Genomic DNA, 15,266 nt, shown 5'->3' with positions numbered 1-15,266 from the left:
TCCTCCCCTGGCATAGGTTGGACTGAACGGGCTGAGCTGATGTGAGCCTATTTTATGTTAACTAATGACGGCACTTGTTAAGCACTTACTATGTGACCGGCCCTGGGGTAGATACAAGGTAATCGGGTTGTCCCACGTGGGACTCGTGGTCTTAATCCCCATTTTCCAGATGAATGAAGTGACTTGCCCACAGTCACACGGCTGCCAGGTGGCCAGAGCCGGGATTAGAACCCACAATCTCTGACTCCCAAGGCCGGGCTCCGCAGGCTTACCCAGGTAAGCGCACCTTCCTCCTCGCCTCTGGCCGTCGCGATGGCCGTCGGCCCACTCTGTCCAAAGGGCCGGCTCCTGCAGGCCTGCCCGGGGTACCGTCGGGGTGTGTGCCCCAGAAGTGGGAGGGAAGGGAATAAAACTCAGTCCCTGTTTGTAGTCTCATGCTTGATCCCCCCCGCACCCAGCACTGGGGCCACCCTAGACCCCTCCCAGCACTCCTCTCCGTGCAGCAGAGCAGAACAGGCCTGTGGCACTGAGAGCTCTCAGACCTCAAGGAGCCTCGGGGGCCTGAGCTCCGCCTCATTTCCCCGCTCAGAGCAACCTGCCTCCAATTTGCCCCTTAACCAATCTGCTCCTCCAAATGGGCCGTTCCTCCCCGGGCGGAGCACAGAGAGACTAATAATCATCATCATAATAATGTTGGTACTTGTTAAGCACTTACTCTGTGCAGAGCATTCTTCTAAGCCCTGGGGGAGATACAGGGACATCAGGTTGTCCCGCGGGAGGCTCCCAGTCATCCCCATGATAGATGAGGCACAGAGAAGTGAAGTGACTTGCCCAAAGTCACCCAGCTGACAAGTGGCGGAGCCGGAATTCGAACCCATGACCGGTGACTCCCAAGCCCGGACTCCTTCCACTGAGCCACGCTGCTTCTCTAAGTAGCTGTTGGGGCAGACGGCCTCCCCCGCGCCCCCGCGCCCAGCAGCAGCACACGCGGCCAGGGAAGGAGAGAGAGACCAGCCAGTTTTAAACCAGTTTATTGACACAGTAACACAACACACTGCCTCTGCCACCCGCCCCCAGAAAACCAACCCAGGTCCAGCTTCCCTGCTCCCACCCTCACCTGCCCCCCTGCGGAACAAGCTGTTCAATAAGCCGAAGGTGGAGGGCACCGGGAGAACCCCCGCTCTCGCTGTCACGGGGGGGGGGGGGGAAGGGGGGGAAACGCCTCGGACGGCCTCTACTCTGAGCACGGTGGTGAGAGAGGGGAATCGGCCTTAAATGGCAGCTGATCCACCCTGGCTGAAGAGCGGAGTAGCGCCCGGCCCGGAGGAGCGACTCCCGAGGGAACGCCCCTCACCCCCGACCCCTCGGCCCTCCAGCTCCAGGAGGAGACTTCGAGGCCCCGGATCCGCCGCCACAGAGCAGGGCCCGGCGGCAGAGCCGAGGGGACCGACCGACCCACGGCCGGCCCCACGCCGAGCCCCCGGCGGGGAGGGAAGGTGAACGTGAATGCCCCTTGCTCCGCTGCAGTGGTAACATCGAACAGACTAAGCCTGCTTAACCAAAAGCCAGAATAGCACTAAGCCGTAAAGAAGGGTCAGACCGTGTCCGGGAAGGCTGAGAGCCGCCGAGGGACCCGGGTGGAGTGTCGTCAAAAACCAACTCGGGCCCATCCCCGCGGCACGGGGAGGAGGGGGGACGGGCCTCCGGGTGACAGGCGGAGGGGAGAGAAACGTACACGAGTTTTAAAACGAGAAAGAAAGAGGGAGGGAGGAAGGCAGGAAAGAAAGAAAGCCCAACAACGGGTGGGAAATGGAACGGCCGGCCGGCCAGGGCTTCCCCGGGGCCTCCGGAGGGCCCGGGCGGCCCCTCCCTCTACGCTAGAGTACACCACACAGCGCGGTTTAAAAAGCTTCTAATGCCAGTTCATAAACATCTTCATTTACTATTGGTGATTACATGGGAATATATGTTTATACTGTTCTTTATGGAAAACACATTTCAACGAGTCAACAACTCCAAGAACACAGCAGCCCCCCCCACCCCACCCTCACCCCGAGCCCCACAGCGTCCGTCCCCCAGCAGCCCAGAGCTCCCTCCGCCCTAGGGCCGCCTGTCCCTCCTTGCCTCTCCGGCTGCGGCTCGAGGCCCGAACGGCACCCTCCATGCCGGCTAGTCGTCCTCGGAGTCGCCGGCGTTCTGGTCCAGGGTGTACACCATGAACATCACATCCGGACGCGAGGGGACGCAGGGGTGGCCCGGACGCACGATCTCAAAGCCCAAGAAGCTGAAGGTCTTCAGGAGGGGAGCTGCAAAACCGGAGCCACGGGCGGCGGGGGGGGGGAAGCACGAGGAGGAATGGGGGCATTAGGGCAGAGCCGGGCTGCGCCGCCTTCGCCTTCGATGGCCCCCCCGCTCCACCCAAGAGAAGACCCAGAAAGGGGCAACTACGGCGTTGTGCCATCTGGGGGGCTCCGACGCTCAGGAACAGGCCCCGGGGTGAAGGGCCCGGCCCACCCACACAGCCCCACTCCTCACCTCTATCCTCACGGCCTTTCCTGAAGCAGATGAAGACATAATTCACTTTCATTTTCTCTTCGGCAAACTCCAGCAGTGCCAACAATCTGTGGGCAGGGGCGGGGGTAGGAGCAGGGGCGGAGAGGACCGCTCAGCTCCGGCCGGATGTCGGCTCCTGGAGCGCGGCGCCCGAGAGGGCTGGAGGGAGCGGGAACTCCTCTCGATTCCCGTGGGGATGGCAACTTCCCCAACTTCCCTTTACATCCCTCACCCTGAACACGCCACGAGACCCAGGCCTGGGCCAAAAGAGGAACATCCGGCCACCGGAGCCCTTACGAAGGGCCTGGGATCTGGCTGCGGCTCTGCGAGCAGAGAGGCCGGGCTCGCCGGCCCTCTGTCCCGGGCTGGGGGGCAGAGCCCACCGAGAAGGCCGGCCCAAGGATGGGCCAACTCCCGGGGTCTGTGGTTGCGGCCGGCCGGCCGGCTAGGCAGCGCCAAACCCGAGGTTCTTCTTCGGGAGATCGGGCCCTTGCCCACTCTGGGCTCCCGCTCGCCCAACCCAGGCTGAAATCTCAGCCGTCACCCTGGTCTACAGCGATCCGGGGACCGGGGGGACGGGACACTGAGCGGCCCCAGGAGAGAGTGGAGAGAATCGGGGGATTATCTGGCAGGGACTCGGTTAATGTGATGATGATCTGCAGTGATTATAACCTGCAACAGACCCATCCAACTGGCTAAAAATAACCTGTTACGAAATGGAGTTTCAGAGCACGAAGGCTTAGGGGCACCGGACGGGTCGGCCTCCTCGGATGCTTCGGCCCCGAGGTGGGGCTCGGGCAGAGGCAGAGCCCAACCCCAGTCGCCACGGGTCAGTCGGTCCTTACCCTTCTTTGCTCCCGTCAGCCAATGACCCATCAGGGATTTCCACGAACAGGCTCTGGCTGGAGAGGACCGCGTCCCAGGAGGAGACCTTCACCTCGGTGACCTCGTAGCGGAAGTGGACGATGTGGGGTTTCCCATCGTGCACTGGGAGGTCCTGGGTCACAGTGAGCTTCTCGTCCTAGGGAGAGGGCGGGGCCGCGGGGCCGGGGGGCCGGGGTGAGTCCTCTGGCTCCGAGCCCCCACGGACTCCGCTGTCCCGAGACGACCTCGGCCGGGGCCCCGGCAACGGGGAGATCGTCCCACGGCCGAAGGAAACGGTGGCTCCCCGGTCCCTGAACTCAGCCTCTCGAGAAAGGAGCGGGGGAGAGGCGAGCGAGGAGCAGAGGAAGGTGAAATCCAAGAGAAGAGGGGGTGTGTGTGTCTGTCAAATTAAGCTACTGCTCAAAGGACCTAATGGAACAAATTGCCCTTCATTCATTCATTCAGTCCTATTTATTGAGCCCTTACTGTGTGCAGAGCACCGTACTAAACGCTTGGAAAGTACAATGCCAGCCACAAGGTGGGGTCCAGGCTGGTCCCTCCACCCAAAACACCACCCCCTTCACCCCGGTGCTGATAGCCCTTAGCCACGGAATCCCCGCCCTGACTCCTAGAGACTCCACGAGGAGGCTGAAGCCCAGGAGGCCGCAGACAGCGGAGGAGACGGCCAAAGGCTGGGTTCTCCCCCTCCTTCCCTGGAGCCCCCAATTCGGCCCCCAAAGAGCTAAACCCCGGTTGAAGTCTATAGAACTCCATCAACCCACGGGCTTCTGGGTGCAAGAACAAATTTCCAAAGGAGGAGCAGAGCACGGGGCTGGGAGTCAGGAGACTCGGGTTTTAATCCCAGTTCTGCCACTGGCCTGCTGTGTGACCTTTGCCAAGTCACTTCAACTCTCTGGGCCTCTGCTCCTCCTCTGCAGAATGGGGACGATACTTTCTCTCCCTCCCTCTTAGACCTTAAGCCCTGGGTGGGACGGGGACTGTGTCTGGGTATCTGAGCTTTGTGAATCTACCCCAGAACTAAGCACAGAGTAGATGCTGAATAAACGTCATAGTAAGAAGAAGAAGAATTACAATAGTGATAACTCCTCGGGCTCCCAAACGGCTCAGCCCACGCTCCACGGAAGCCCCGCGGGTCAGCCAGGGTGGGGATCTGAGACCACCGGGGCCCGGGATGGAGCTGGCGAGCGCAGCTTCCCGCCACGGGGAGCGAGTCAGCTCCATTTTAGCTACAGCCCTGGCTTGGGACGGGCATTGAACCTTCGAAGGTTAGCCCCTGGCAGGGAGCAGCTCTGAGCTAAACGGAGGCCCTTGGGATGTGCTCCCCTTTGGTTTTAGGGCCGGAAGGTGGGTGGGCCCAGACCAAGAGCCCCTCGCTCCCACTCCCTAGAGTGGTTCATCCCCTAGGCTGGACAGCATGGGAGCCCTGGGCACAAGGCAGTGAGGAGCAGAGCAGAGAAGGGGCGCTGGAAAACCTCCTCGGGGCAGGCGAGTCAAACAGCAGCCCAGGAAAGGCTTTAAGGGAGCCAAGCCTGCAGCCCAGCTTTGCCCTGTTTCTAGAAGCTCGACCCCGGCCGGCGGCATCCCCCTCCTTACCCAGCCAGAGAGCCGGGATCCTGGCGCCCGTCCCCACTTCGGGGGGGTGGAAAGAGTGCTCCTGTCCACTCTGGGCCTGGGTTCTTCCCCACCTCCCAAGAGGGATGGAGGGCAGCTCCTTTCTGGTCTCCCGCTCCCTCCCCTGAAGAGGAGACTGCCCTGACGCTGCCTGGCAGCTCCTCAGAGCTCCCGAAGCCCCGGAAAGAGGGTGGAGGGTGTCACCCGAAGAATTGGTGACAGGCACAGTCCTGGGTCAGGCTGAAAGACCTCCCTGTCTGTCTGCCGCTGGTGGGCAGGATAGGACAGGTCACAGACCATTCTGGGGTCTTTCTAGACTTTCAGCTCAATGTGGGCAGGTAAAGCATCTTCCGACTCTTATCTCGTACTCTCCCGAAGGCTTCAATCAGTGCGCTGCACACGGTAAGCGCTCGATAAGTACGACGGACCGACTGATTGATTCCGAAGGGGCAGCCCCCCTCGGTCCCTCCAACCTGACCCGCCCCACCCCGCCGAGAGCTTACCTTATAGATTAGAGCTGAGAGAGAAGGATCCCTGCCGGCCCCTCGCCCACCGGGGATCTTGGACAGTGGGTGAGGGGCATCAGGAGCACCACAGAGGCCCCGGAACAATGTGCCTGCAGCACTGGAGCTGGGGACAGTTACTCAAAGGTAAAATACTACTGCAAGAAACAGAGAGAGAACAAGAGGGTCACAGGGTCAGCGGCCGGGGTGTGAAATGTACCGGCCACCCCCACCCCGAGCCCGGGAAGACGGATCCCCAGATCCCAAGCCATCCCTGGCTCTAACCCCGTCCACCCTACCCAAATGACGCTCTCGTGTTTCCACGCCTAAGGTGAATCTCCTTCCTTCTAGCTCCGGCTCTGCCTGCCAGAAGGCAGAGAAACTCGCTTTCTCTTGGTGGGGAGGCTGGGGAGGGGGGCAGGGGGCGGAGGGGGGAGCGGGGAGTGGACAGCGGCCTGCCTTCCTCCCCAGCGGGGCCCACAGAGAAGTGCAGCGCTGACCAGGGAAGACTGGCTGGAGGCATCTGACCAGAGCAGCACACACAGTCTGATAAACAAGCAGGCACAAATGGAGCGCTCCACTCGGGAGAGCTCAGGGACTCCAAGGAGGAATCCGATCCGACGCCTCGCCCGGCTAGGGAGGGGGGCGACACAGAGAAGGACAGTGGGGCCCGCCAGGCCCCGCGTTCCTGCCCGAGGCTGAGGGGACGGAAGACTTACCGTGGGAATCCAAGGACGCCCCCAGAACTGGCTCAGAACTTCTAAGACCTCTTCCCCTCCCCCCCGACTTAGGTGGGGCTTAGGTGCCACGGGCAAGCGATCTGCCCCAGGTCCCTCGGCTGGCCTCCGGCACAGCTGAGAACAGGGGAAACCGGAATCCCAGTGGCTGAAACTTCCCCGGGGCGAGCTCCTTCCCAGGCCTGCCCACTGGATAGAACTAGAGTCCTTCCCCCACCACTGGGCCTTGGTTCACCCAACCACAAGCCAAAAAGTCAAACTTGGCAAAAAATGGGCCGTTCTCACTTCCCACAGCCACTGTGTGGCCCAGATAAATTACCTTGGGTGGGGACCGGTCACATGGGGCACGGCCAAGGGACCGCCACCCAAACAAACAGGCGCACAAGTCACCTCTCTGGCTGCCCTCGGCTCACACGCGCCTCGGGAAACGACCTCGAGGGGGGGTCCTGAGAAGTGCCGGGGTCTAGCCGTTATAGCATGGGACTGGAAGTCGGCAGGACCTGGGCTCTAATTCCGGGAACCTGGTTTCTAATTCCGGCTCCGTCGCTTGTCTGCTGTGTGACCTTGGGCATGTCACTTAACTTCTTTGTGCTCGTTACCTCATTTATAAACTGAGAATTTAGACTGGGAGCCTCATGTAGGACACGGACTGTGTCCAACCTATCTTGTACCGAACCCATGCTTACCACAGTGACTGACACATAGTAAATGCTTAACTAATGCCAGTGAAAAAGGGGACCCTGAAAGGGGTCCAAAGTAGCAGGCTCCTTCCAGGGGGGCCCTGGGCTCAGTGACTCGTTACCAGCTCAGGGCAACACCTCGGAACCATCTGGCAGCCACAACCTCAGCCTCCCAGACTCTCCTACGACGAGCCCACTTCCCTAGCACCAGATTCTCAAGGACCTGGGCTGGGGGGCCCAGCACACCCTAGAAACTTGCTCCCCTCGAAGCGGTGTGGCCTAGTGAAAGGAGTACGGACCTGGGGTTCTAATCCTGGCTCCACCACTTGCCTGCTCTTGACCACGGCCAAGTCGCTTAATTTCTCTGGGCTTCAGTTTCCTCATCTGTACAGTGGGGGTTCAATCCCTGTTCTCCCTCCCTGTCAGACCGCGAGTCCCGTGTTCCACTTGGATATTGACCTCGGTGGTTAGTAGGGTGTCTGTGTACCTAAGAAGTGCTTCACAAACCCCACAGTTAGTATTATTATAATAATCCCCTTCTTGGTGGCTTCCCCTGGCCGGGATGACCCGCGAAACTCCACAATTGGTATTATTATAATAATCCCCTTCTTGGTGGCTTCCCCTGGCCGGGATGACCGGCACGGAGTCATCGTCTGAGGAAAGGCAGCTTGCCGCCTGGGGACAGTGGAAAGGAGATAGCCACTTCACCCTCAGCCGGTGACAAACTCCACCACTGCGGTGGCTCCTCTCAGGACTCACTAGTGCTCTTTGGGCACTCTCCTCCACAGCCTTGGGGCCTCCAGAGTAATCCCTGCCTGCCGGGAGCCCAACCCATCAGAGAGCCCAGCCGAGCCAAGCCCCCATGACAGATGGGGCATGACAAAGCACTTTGCTGCTGATTGTTTTCAAGAACTAGGCTATTTTCTCTGCTGACAATGTACTATTGTGACTCCCCCCCTTCCAGGCGGAGCCATTGTGTTGAGAGGCAAGATAATAGAGTGAGTGGCCTAGCAGGAAAAAACAGAAGGTATCTGGGGGGGGGGGGGGGGGGACTTTCCCCAAGCTAGGGCTCCCAGGATCCTGGGGCAGATGGTTCACTTCCTCTTCTCTGGGGCATAGGGTTCCTGCCCGTGGATGCCCCAGGCAGGCTGAGCCTCTCAGGATAAGGCTCCTGGAAACTGGGGGCCACTGTTCCCAGATACTCTCCCCAAGATCGCCTCTGCTCACCACGCTGGAGTGCAGGTGCCTCTGGGAACTGGTGGACCACAGACCCATCAATTGGGACTTCCGAGGAAGGAGAAGATCCCACCGAGGACAGATACGGGGAGCTGCTTCTCTTCCCAACAAGCTCTCTGGATCCCCAAATCCCGGCTGGAGCTGGGCTCCAAGACAGCCCTAGGGCTCAAGCCTGGGCTGGCTCGGGGACCTAGGACTGGCTGTCTGGCTGACGTTTGATTGCTCAACCACCTGCTCCGCCCCCCCCCCCCCAATTCATTCATTCATTCATTCAAGAGTATTTACTGAGTGCTTTCTATGTGCAGAGCACTGTACTAAGCACTTGGAATGTGCAATTCGGCAACAGATAGAGACAACCCCTGCCCACTGACAGGCTCACAGCACCACCCCCAGCCAGGTCACCCGCAGCCTCTCTCAGCACCTGCTCAGGCTCCTGCAAACTCAGTCACCCCAGGAGGTCCGTGGGGCACTGATGCAGTGGCTGGCCTGGTGGGGAAATCCAGAAAGGTCCTTTTCAGCCTACAGACCCCCTCCCGTCCTCCTGGAATAAATTCTCAAATCGGCTGTCCATCCGACTTGCTCCTCCATCAGTGAGCTAGCTGCTCATCAAGAGTTTCGTTTCCTGAATCGTCTCCCCTTCAGATAAGCGCAAGGAGCCGCTCGCTCCATGGTAACCGACCATTTAGTCAGCAGACTCCAGCTGCAGCCCAAGGATGGTTGAGATCCACCCATGGGACTCTTCCTCCTCCCCCTCAAAGTCTGCCGGGGCCTCAGAGACTTCTTAAGAGAGCCGGCCCAGAAACGGGGTCCAGCCTTTTTCACATTGGAAACTAACTCAGGTTTCCTTAGAGGAGCAGCTGCAGCTTTGGTTAAGCCTAGGAGCTAGAGGATCACAATTAGTCAATAATTAAGTTCCTCGTCGGTCATATAATGGATCTGTCTTTACTTCCTAGCTGAACCTGGCCAACTGTTCCTCCTTCAGAAATGTGTTCTGATTTTCATTTCTGTGGTGGGGGAGGGGGTGGGGAGAAGGGGCACAGTTACTAAGCCTTAGTTAAAGAACAGAAACAAAACAGCGAGGGGCTGCCCCAAAGGAGGTTATCTCGGACGGACGGAATTCACACGGTCTCCTGGCAGGGCGGGTGGGCTCCTGGCCAGCTTCAAGTTAGCAGCCAGGGTCCAGGCAGGCCGGAGAGGGCTTCTGGGTAGTCTAGGCCGCGGAGCAAATTCGGAATCCCCGTTCAAACCGCCCTTCCTGGGAATCTGGACCTGGGGGGGATTTCATACCCTGTTTGGCCCTGCGTTTTCAATGGGCAACAAAACCCAAACTTTCCCCAATCCCTCCTCCCTCGCATCCTGTGCACCCCTGCCATGGGGGGCTTAATCTTTTCTGAGGAAAGGGTGATTTGAGAGGCTCAGTCCTGAGGCAGAAAAGATCAGAGAGGATTAAGAAAAACTAAATTTATCAGCTTGAACTCCAACTCCCAGCTGAGCCAGGCCCTGGTTTCAGAGGCACTTTCAGGATTGGGGGGGGGGGGGTGCACTGGAGATGTGCATATCGGCAAGGAAGGGAGATGGGAGATTAGGGGTTCATTTGTTAGTGGCCTTTTCTTTTCCCAGTTGCAATCGGACATCCCCCTGGAAACACTCCTTGGGATATCTGTGTGACTGATATCACATCCTGGCAGTGCTTACTTTAAAGAGCTGCTAAGGAGACACTCTGAAATAAGCTACCACGAAGATTATAATTTCATGTGTTGTCTTCTGTCCGCGTTGGGCTGTAATGAGGGCTGGGGGGGGGGGGTAGGGGAGAGATGGAGAGATGGGGGATAGGGAGAGGTGCCTAGGTGCAAGCCATTCATTCTCCAGCAAGCTCGATTCGGCCACACGCTGAACAGAAACAGGCGTTCAATTCGGCTCTGAATGTCTTTCCCTGGAAACAATGGCCTCCAATGGATATAGAAAGGACGGGACTACACCAAGATCCTTAGGTGAGCTGAGTCGAGGCCGGAAAAACCTATTTCTGCTCTGGCCTCTCTCATTTTCCTCTCCATCACTCTCTCCACCCCAAGAGGGCTGATCTGCGGGGCTTCTCCCACCCTTCACTCTATTCAGCCCAAGGTCCAGGGGGAGGATAGAGAGTCAGAACTGCCATCTGGACCAGCCCGGGGCCGAGGCACAAAGCCTGCCATCGCCAAGAACACTGTTGCGCGCTGGGGACCGGGGCCGTCGCCGTTGGACTTCCCTTTTGCCCGGACCCGTTTCGGGATGGAGAACGACCCCGGACGGGAGCCGGCCAATGTAAACCAGAGTGCCAATCGCTTCCCTACTGTCACTCATGCTGTGGAGACTGACAGAGAGTGGATGACATCATCCCACTAAAACCCACACCAAAAAGCTAACTGGAGGTTTAGTTCTTTGCAGGGAAACGTGGTCCAATTGGCTCCCTCCAGAAACATCCCCTGAATATTCTCAGAACCCTCACACCGACCGTTATTAGAGGTCCCCGCTTCTTGAGGGGGTTCTATTCCTCCGTCAAGAAAAATGCTCTTTATTCAACCTTCTGCTTCCCCGTGCTATTTTAAACAAGGCACAGTCACAATAGGTTGCCAGGGGAGGTTCAGCGTCTGGGTAATTATTCTTGAAAGTGAAGGGTCTATAAAAAAAATTCCCAATTTCACTCAAGGACAGTGTAGCAGCTTGTTTGATGCTAACTGGTTTGCCTAACACAAGCTTCCCACCCATCCCTGCCTGGCCTCCATTCCCAGGTCCCTGGGCGGAATTACTTCATTGTTTACATAACACTAAAGGCCTAGGGGATTTACGTTTAAAATAAATAAAAAACAAGCCCTTTCTCATCCAAGTTTATACAAGGCGTTTTATTCTTCTGTCATTCATAGGGAACTCCCCGGGCTTCCTTCCCACCTAGGAAAAATTCATACAAGCAGACTCGGCTTTGGAGCAAGGAGGCTTCACTGCCCTTGCTCCTAACCGGTGCCAACTTGACTAAGTTAATGCACCTTTCATGGGTGTAAAAGACCGCCTCTCTTGAAGAAATGGAAACTGGTCGAACTGGAGAATCGAAAAACCCCCTCGGTATTATTGGACAGTTTCGAGGCTCGACTTGAGTTTCCCACAAGAAAGGGAGGATAACATCCCTAGGCCTGCCTGTTTTCTGAAGCACTCCTGCAATTGGGGGATTTGACAGTTCCCAAAGCAAGCCCATCCATGAATTGCACTTAGGCAGAGGTCAAAAAGCGACACTGTCAACCTCCTGGCTCCCGCCCCCGCCCCCACCCCCTCCACGCACACTGAGACATATATCTTAGTAGCTTCCCAACAACAAAGGCAGAGCACCAGAATAGGACAAGACAGATTCCTTTTTTTGGAAGCTGGAAATTTCATTTTCCAGGAAGCCATTCCCTAAAGACACTCAGGACCCAGTGTGACTCCTGCCACTGCCTAAGGCCCAAATCCTTTTCTCCGCTGGCCCTAGGCCCTGGCCCTCTTGTTCAGACGGGTTAATGGACCACCCCTTTCTCACTGGCCTTCGGCCCTTCCAACCAAACTCTAGATCTCCAAACCCACCTGGCCCTCACCGAACACTACCCAGCTATCAATTCAGCAAGTATCCCTTCTCGGATTGCGCCCACTCAAATCCTGAGAGAAGGCCCTCCTTGAGCTTAAAACCTTGAGGAAAAGGTCCTTGTACCTGTTCCCCTCATCACCCGTGGCAACAGAGGAAAGGAAAGTATTCGGTGCTCCACACCAAAGCAGTTAGGCAGTCCCTTCCTGGGAACCCGGCCCACCGGCTCTGACCCCTTCTTTCCTAAGCCCAAGAAGCTCGCTGTGGGTAGGGAATGTATCTGTTATGTTGTACTCTCCCAAGTACTTGGTACAGTGCTCTGCACACCGTAAGCGCTCAATAAAAACACCTGACTGAAGCCAGAATCCCATGCCCCTCCTCCCCAGCCATGGGATCTGAACGGGGCTGAACGCTGACAGGGAGAGAGAAGTCCCGGTCAGGGGGTTCCCAGGATTTTCCACTGGGATGGCAGGGAGGGGGCTGAGAGACGGGCTCCAGAAGTAGTCCTGCAACAGGGAGGTGGAGCAGGCACAGCGCTCGCTTCCTGGCCACCCCCCAACTAGTCGGCTCCCCCTCACCTTGCCCCCCGGGACTATCACGACCCACAAGGTCGACAGCAGAACTAGGCTAGGCCATCTGACCTTTACCCCTTATAAAACGCTCCCCAAAGTGCTGCTTGCTCCCGCCAATGCCCGAGGAGACCTTCTCCAATTCCTTCCCAACACCCCAAGTTACATCAACCCCCAGCACCTCCACCCACCCTGAACATTTACGTTTCTTTACTCCCCATCTTCGGCTCCAAGTTTGGCCCTTACTAAAGCTCTTACTAGGTGCTAAGTGCCAGGGTAGATACAAATGATTGGGCTGAACATTTGACAGATGAGGAAACCACGTGGCCTAGTGGTTAGAGCCCGAGACTGGGAGTCAGGAGACCCGAATTCTAATCCTGCCTGTCAGTCGGTCAATTCACTTGCTTACCGGGTGATCGTGGGCAAATCACTCAACTTTCCTATGCCTCTGTGTGCCTTATTTCTGCGGTATTATCCCAAATGCTTAGAACAGTGCTCTGCACTCACTAGGCGATCAATAAATACCACCGATTGGCTAATCTCCCTGCTTGTGCAAGTGAAGAGTCCAGCAAGGTTCTGTCCACCGCCCCTCACCCTCCCACCTCCCTGCAAACAGTCACCCTAAACATGCAAGACCCAGGAGATCAGAGGGGTGAATGAAATCCTACCCCTCTCCTGCAAATGGGATTTTCAGTCTTTGTGGACGTTCCCACCTCACTGAGAGAGGGGTGCCAGTTTCACATAGGGAATGTGTCTGTTACTCTGTGATACTACTCTCTCCCAAGCACTTAGGACAGTGCTCTGCACAAAGTAAGTGCTCAACAGGTATGAATGACTGACACCGGGCCTTGGCCCTGGCCCTCTCATCCCAGTGCCTCAACTGTACGTACAGCCACCACCGTCCCACTTCCCTTCTCCTCGACCATTGCAAGAATTAAGTGGGGGGATGGGGTCTTGGAAAAGGATGGCTAGGGGTTGGGAAGGAAGGCCTAAAGAGATGAACTGAAGTTCAGAAGTTAGGGGGCCCGTGGGCTGAGAGGTACTTTGAAGGAGGGAGAATAAAACAGCAGGATGTGGGAAGGAGGGGACAAAGGAGGACTAGAGGGGGGCTGAGGGGACAAACTGCTACGGAGAAAAGACAGGAAATGAAAACGAGCCTGGTCCTGCACGGAGGAAACCGAGGGGCTGGGGGAGAAGGTGAAGTTTAAGATTAAGGATGGAGAGGTGGCTTGTGGGACCAGGTGTGGGAGTTAGATCTGGGAGGCAGGGAGAGATGAATGGGCAAAGCCTAATGCAAGCGAACAGGGGACGAATAAGAGGAGCGTGAGATGGTAAATCCCACGAAGGGAGAAAGAAGAGGCCCCGAACAGAACAGCTAGTGGGGGGAGAAGGGAGGGGATTGGGATACCAATTGGAAAAGCCCATAGGGATGAGTAAGAAAGAAGAGCCTGAGCAGAAGAAATTCCTGAATTTAAGAGAGGAATGAGAAGCCCTGGGTAACCCAGCGCAGGAAGGGTGAGAGAGAGGGATGGCATAATAATGGACAGAAGAAGAGGGGCAGCACCTGATATACAAAAGAGGAAGATGAGGGCTCGCATTAAGGGGGTGAAGGGGAATGAGGAGTCTGAATACTAGTGGGGGGGGGGGACTAGGGTTCATAAAGGTCTAAGGGGGAGGGGAAATGGAGAGTGGTGTGGGGGGCAGGGGAGGGACAGGGTTGCTTGGGAACCCGGTCTCAAAAATTAGGAACCGAAGAGAAGGAGTTGGGGGTCTAGTTTCAGAAAGGATGCAAAGGGAACCCAATTTTAGAAGAGGGAGGGAAGGGGAGAGATTTCTGGGGCAGGAAAGGAGGCTGGCTTTGGGAGCGGAGAAGGTATGGATGAGATCTGGTTTCTGGGAAAGGGATCTGGCTTTGGGGGTGAGGGGGAAACATCTGATTTTGGAGGGAGTGAGATGTAGAGAAGCAGTGTGGCTCAGTGGAAAGAGAACGGGCTTGGGAGGCAGAGGTCATAGGTTCAGATCCCGGTTTAGCCATTTGTCAGCTGTGTGACTTTGGGCAGGTCACTTAACTTCTCTGTGTCTCAGTGACCTCATCTGTAAAATGGGGACTAAAACTGGGAGCCCCACGTGGGACAACCTGATCACCTGGTATCCTCCCCAGCGCTTAGAACAGTGCTTTGCACATAGTAAGCACTTAACAAATGACATTATTATTATTATTATCATTAGATGGGTCTGGATTCCGGAGAAGAGACCTGTTTGGGGGAGCCACGAGAACAGGATCTAGATTCAGAGAGGGCCTATGGATAGGATGGCCAGGTTCCTTAGAGAAGCAGCGTGGCTCAGTGGAAAGACCCCGGGTTTAGGAGTCAGAGGCCACGGGTTCTTAATCCCGGTTCCGCCATCCTGTCAGCTGTGTGACTTTGGGCAAGTCACTTCGCTCTCCGTGCCTCAGTTACGTCATCTGTAAAACGGGGATTAAGACTGTGAGCCTCACATGGGACAACCTGATGACCCTGTATCTATCCCAGCGCTTAGAACAGTGCTCGGCATATAGTAAGCGCTTAACAAATACCAACATTATTATTATTACTTAGGAGGTGGGAGCTTGGATTGGGAAACCAGAAATTGGGAATATGTGTTAATGGGTTGGGGGGGAGGGGAGGGTTGACGTGCAGAATGCAATGCCAGTCACAGGTTTACACACTGAGCAGTAAACGAGGTCTGGTTCTGGCAACAGGGGCCGTACAGATGGGATCTGATCTGGATGGGGAAGGTGCCCAAGGCCTGGATTTGAAGTCTTGTGACGGGGAGAGAGTTTTCTTCTGTGGTATGCTCCCCAGCCCTCAGAGCCCACAGAGGGTGCTCAATTAAACCCTACCCAGCTGGGGCCTGAATTCGAGGAG

At 56.9% G+C, this 15,266-nt stretch overlaps 1 protein-coding gene across 1 annotated transcript; it reads right to left on the bottom strand.

The window, feature by feature from the left end:
• Positions 1 to 1,015: 1,015 nt before the first annotated feature.
• OAZ2 (ornithine decarboxylase antizyme 2) lies at positions 1,016 to 12,581 on the bottom strand. The gene is given in 6 exon segments (XM_029065939.1): positions 1,016 to 2,306; positions 2,536 to 2,621; positions 3,399 to 3,574; positions 5,553 to 5,633; positions 5,635 to 5,710; positions 12,565 to 12,581. Coding segments are annotated over 6 exon segments (573 nt in total). The 3' UTR covers positions 1,016 to 2,169.
• Between the last annotated feature and the right edge of the window lie 2,685 nt (positions 12,582 to 15,266).

This window comes from Ornithorhynchus anatinus, chromosome 5 (assembly GCF_004115215.2).
Source record: "Ornithorhynchus anatinus isolate Pmale09 chromosome 5, mOrnAna1.pri.v4, whole genome shotgun sequence".
Classification (NCBI taxonomy): domain Eukaryota; kingdom Metazoa; phylum Chordata; class Mammalia; order Monotremata; family Ornithorhynchidae; genus Ornithorhynchus; species Ornithorhynchus anatinus.
This window is presented reverse-complemented; position numbering and strand designations above follow the sequence as displayed.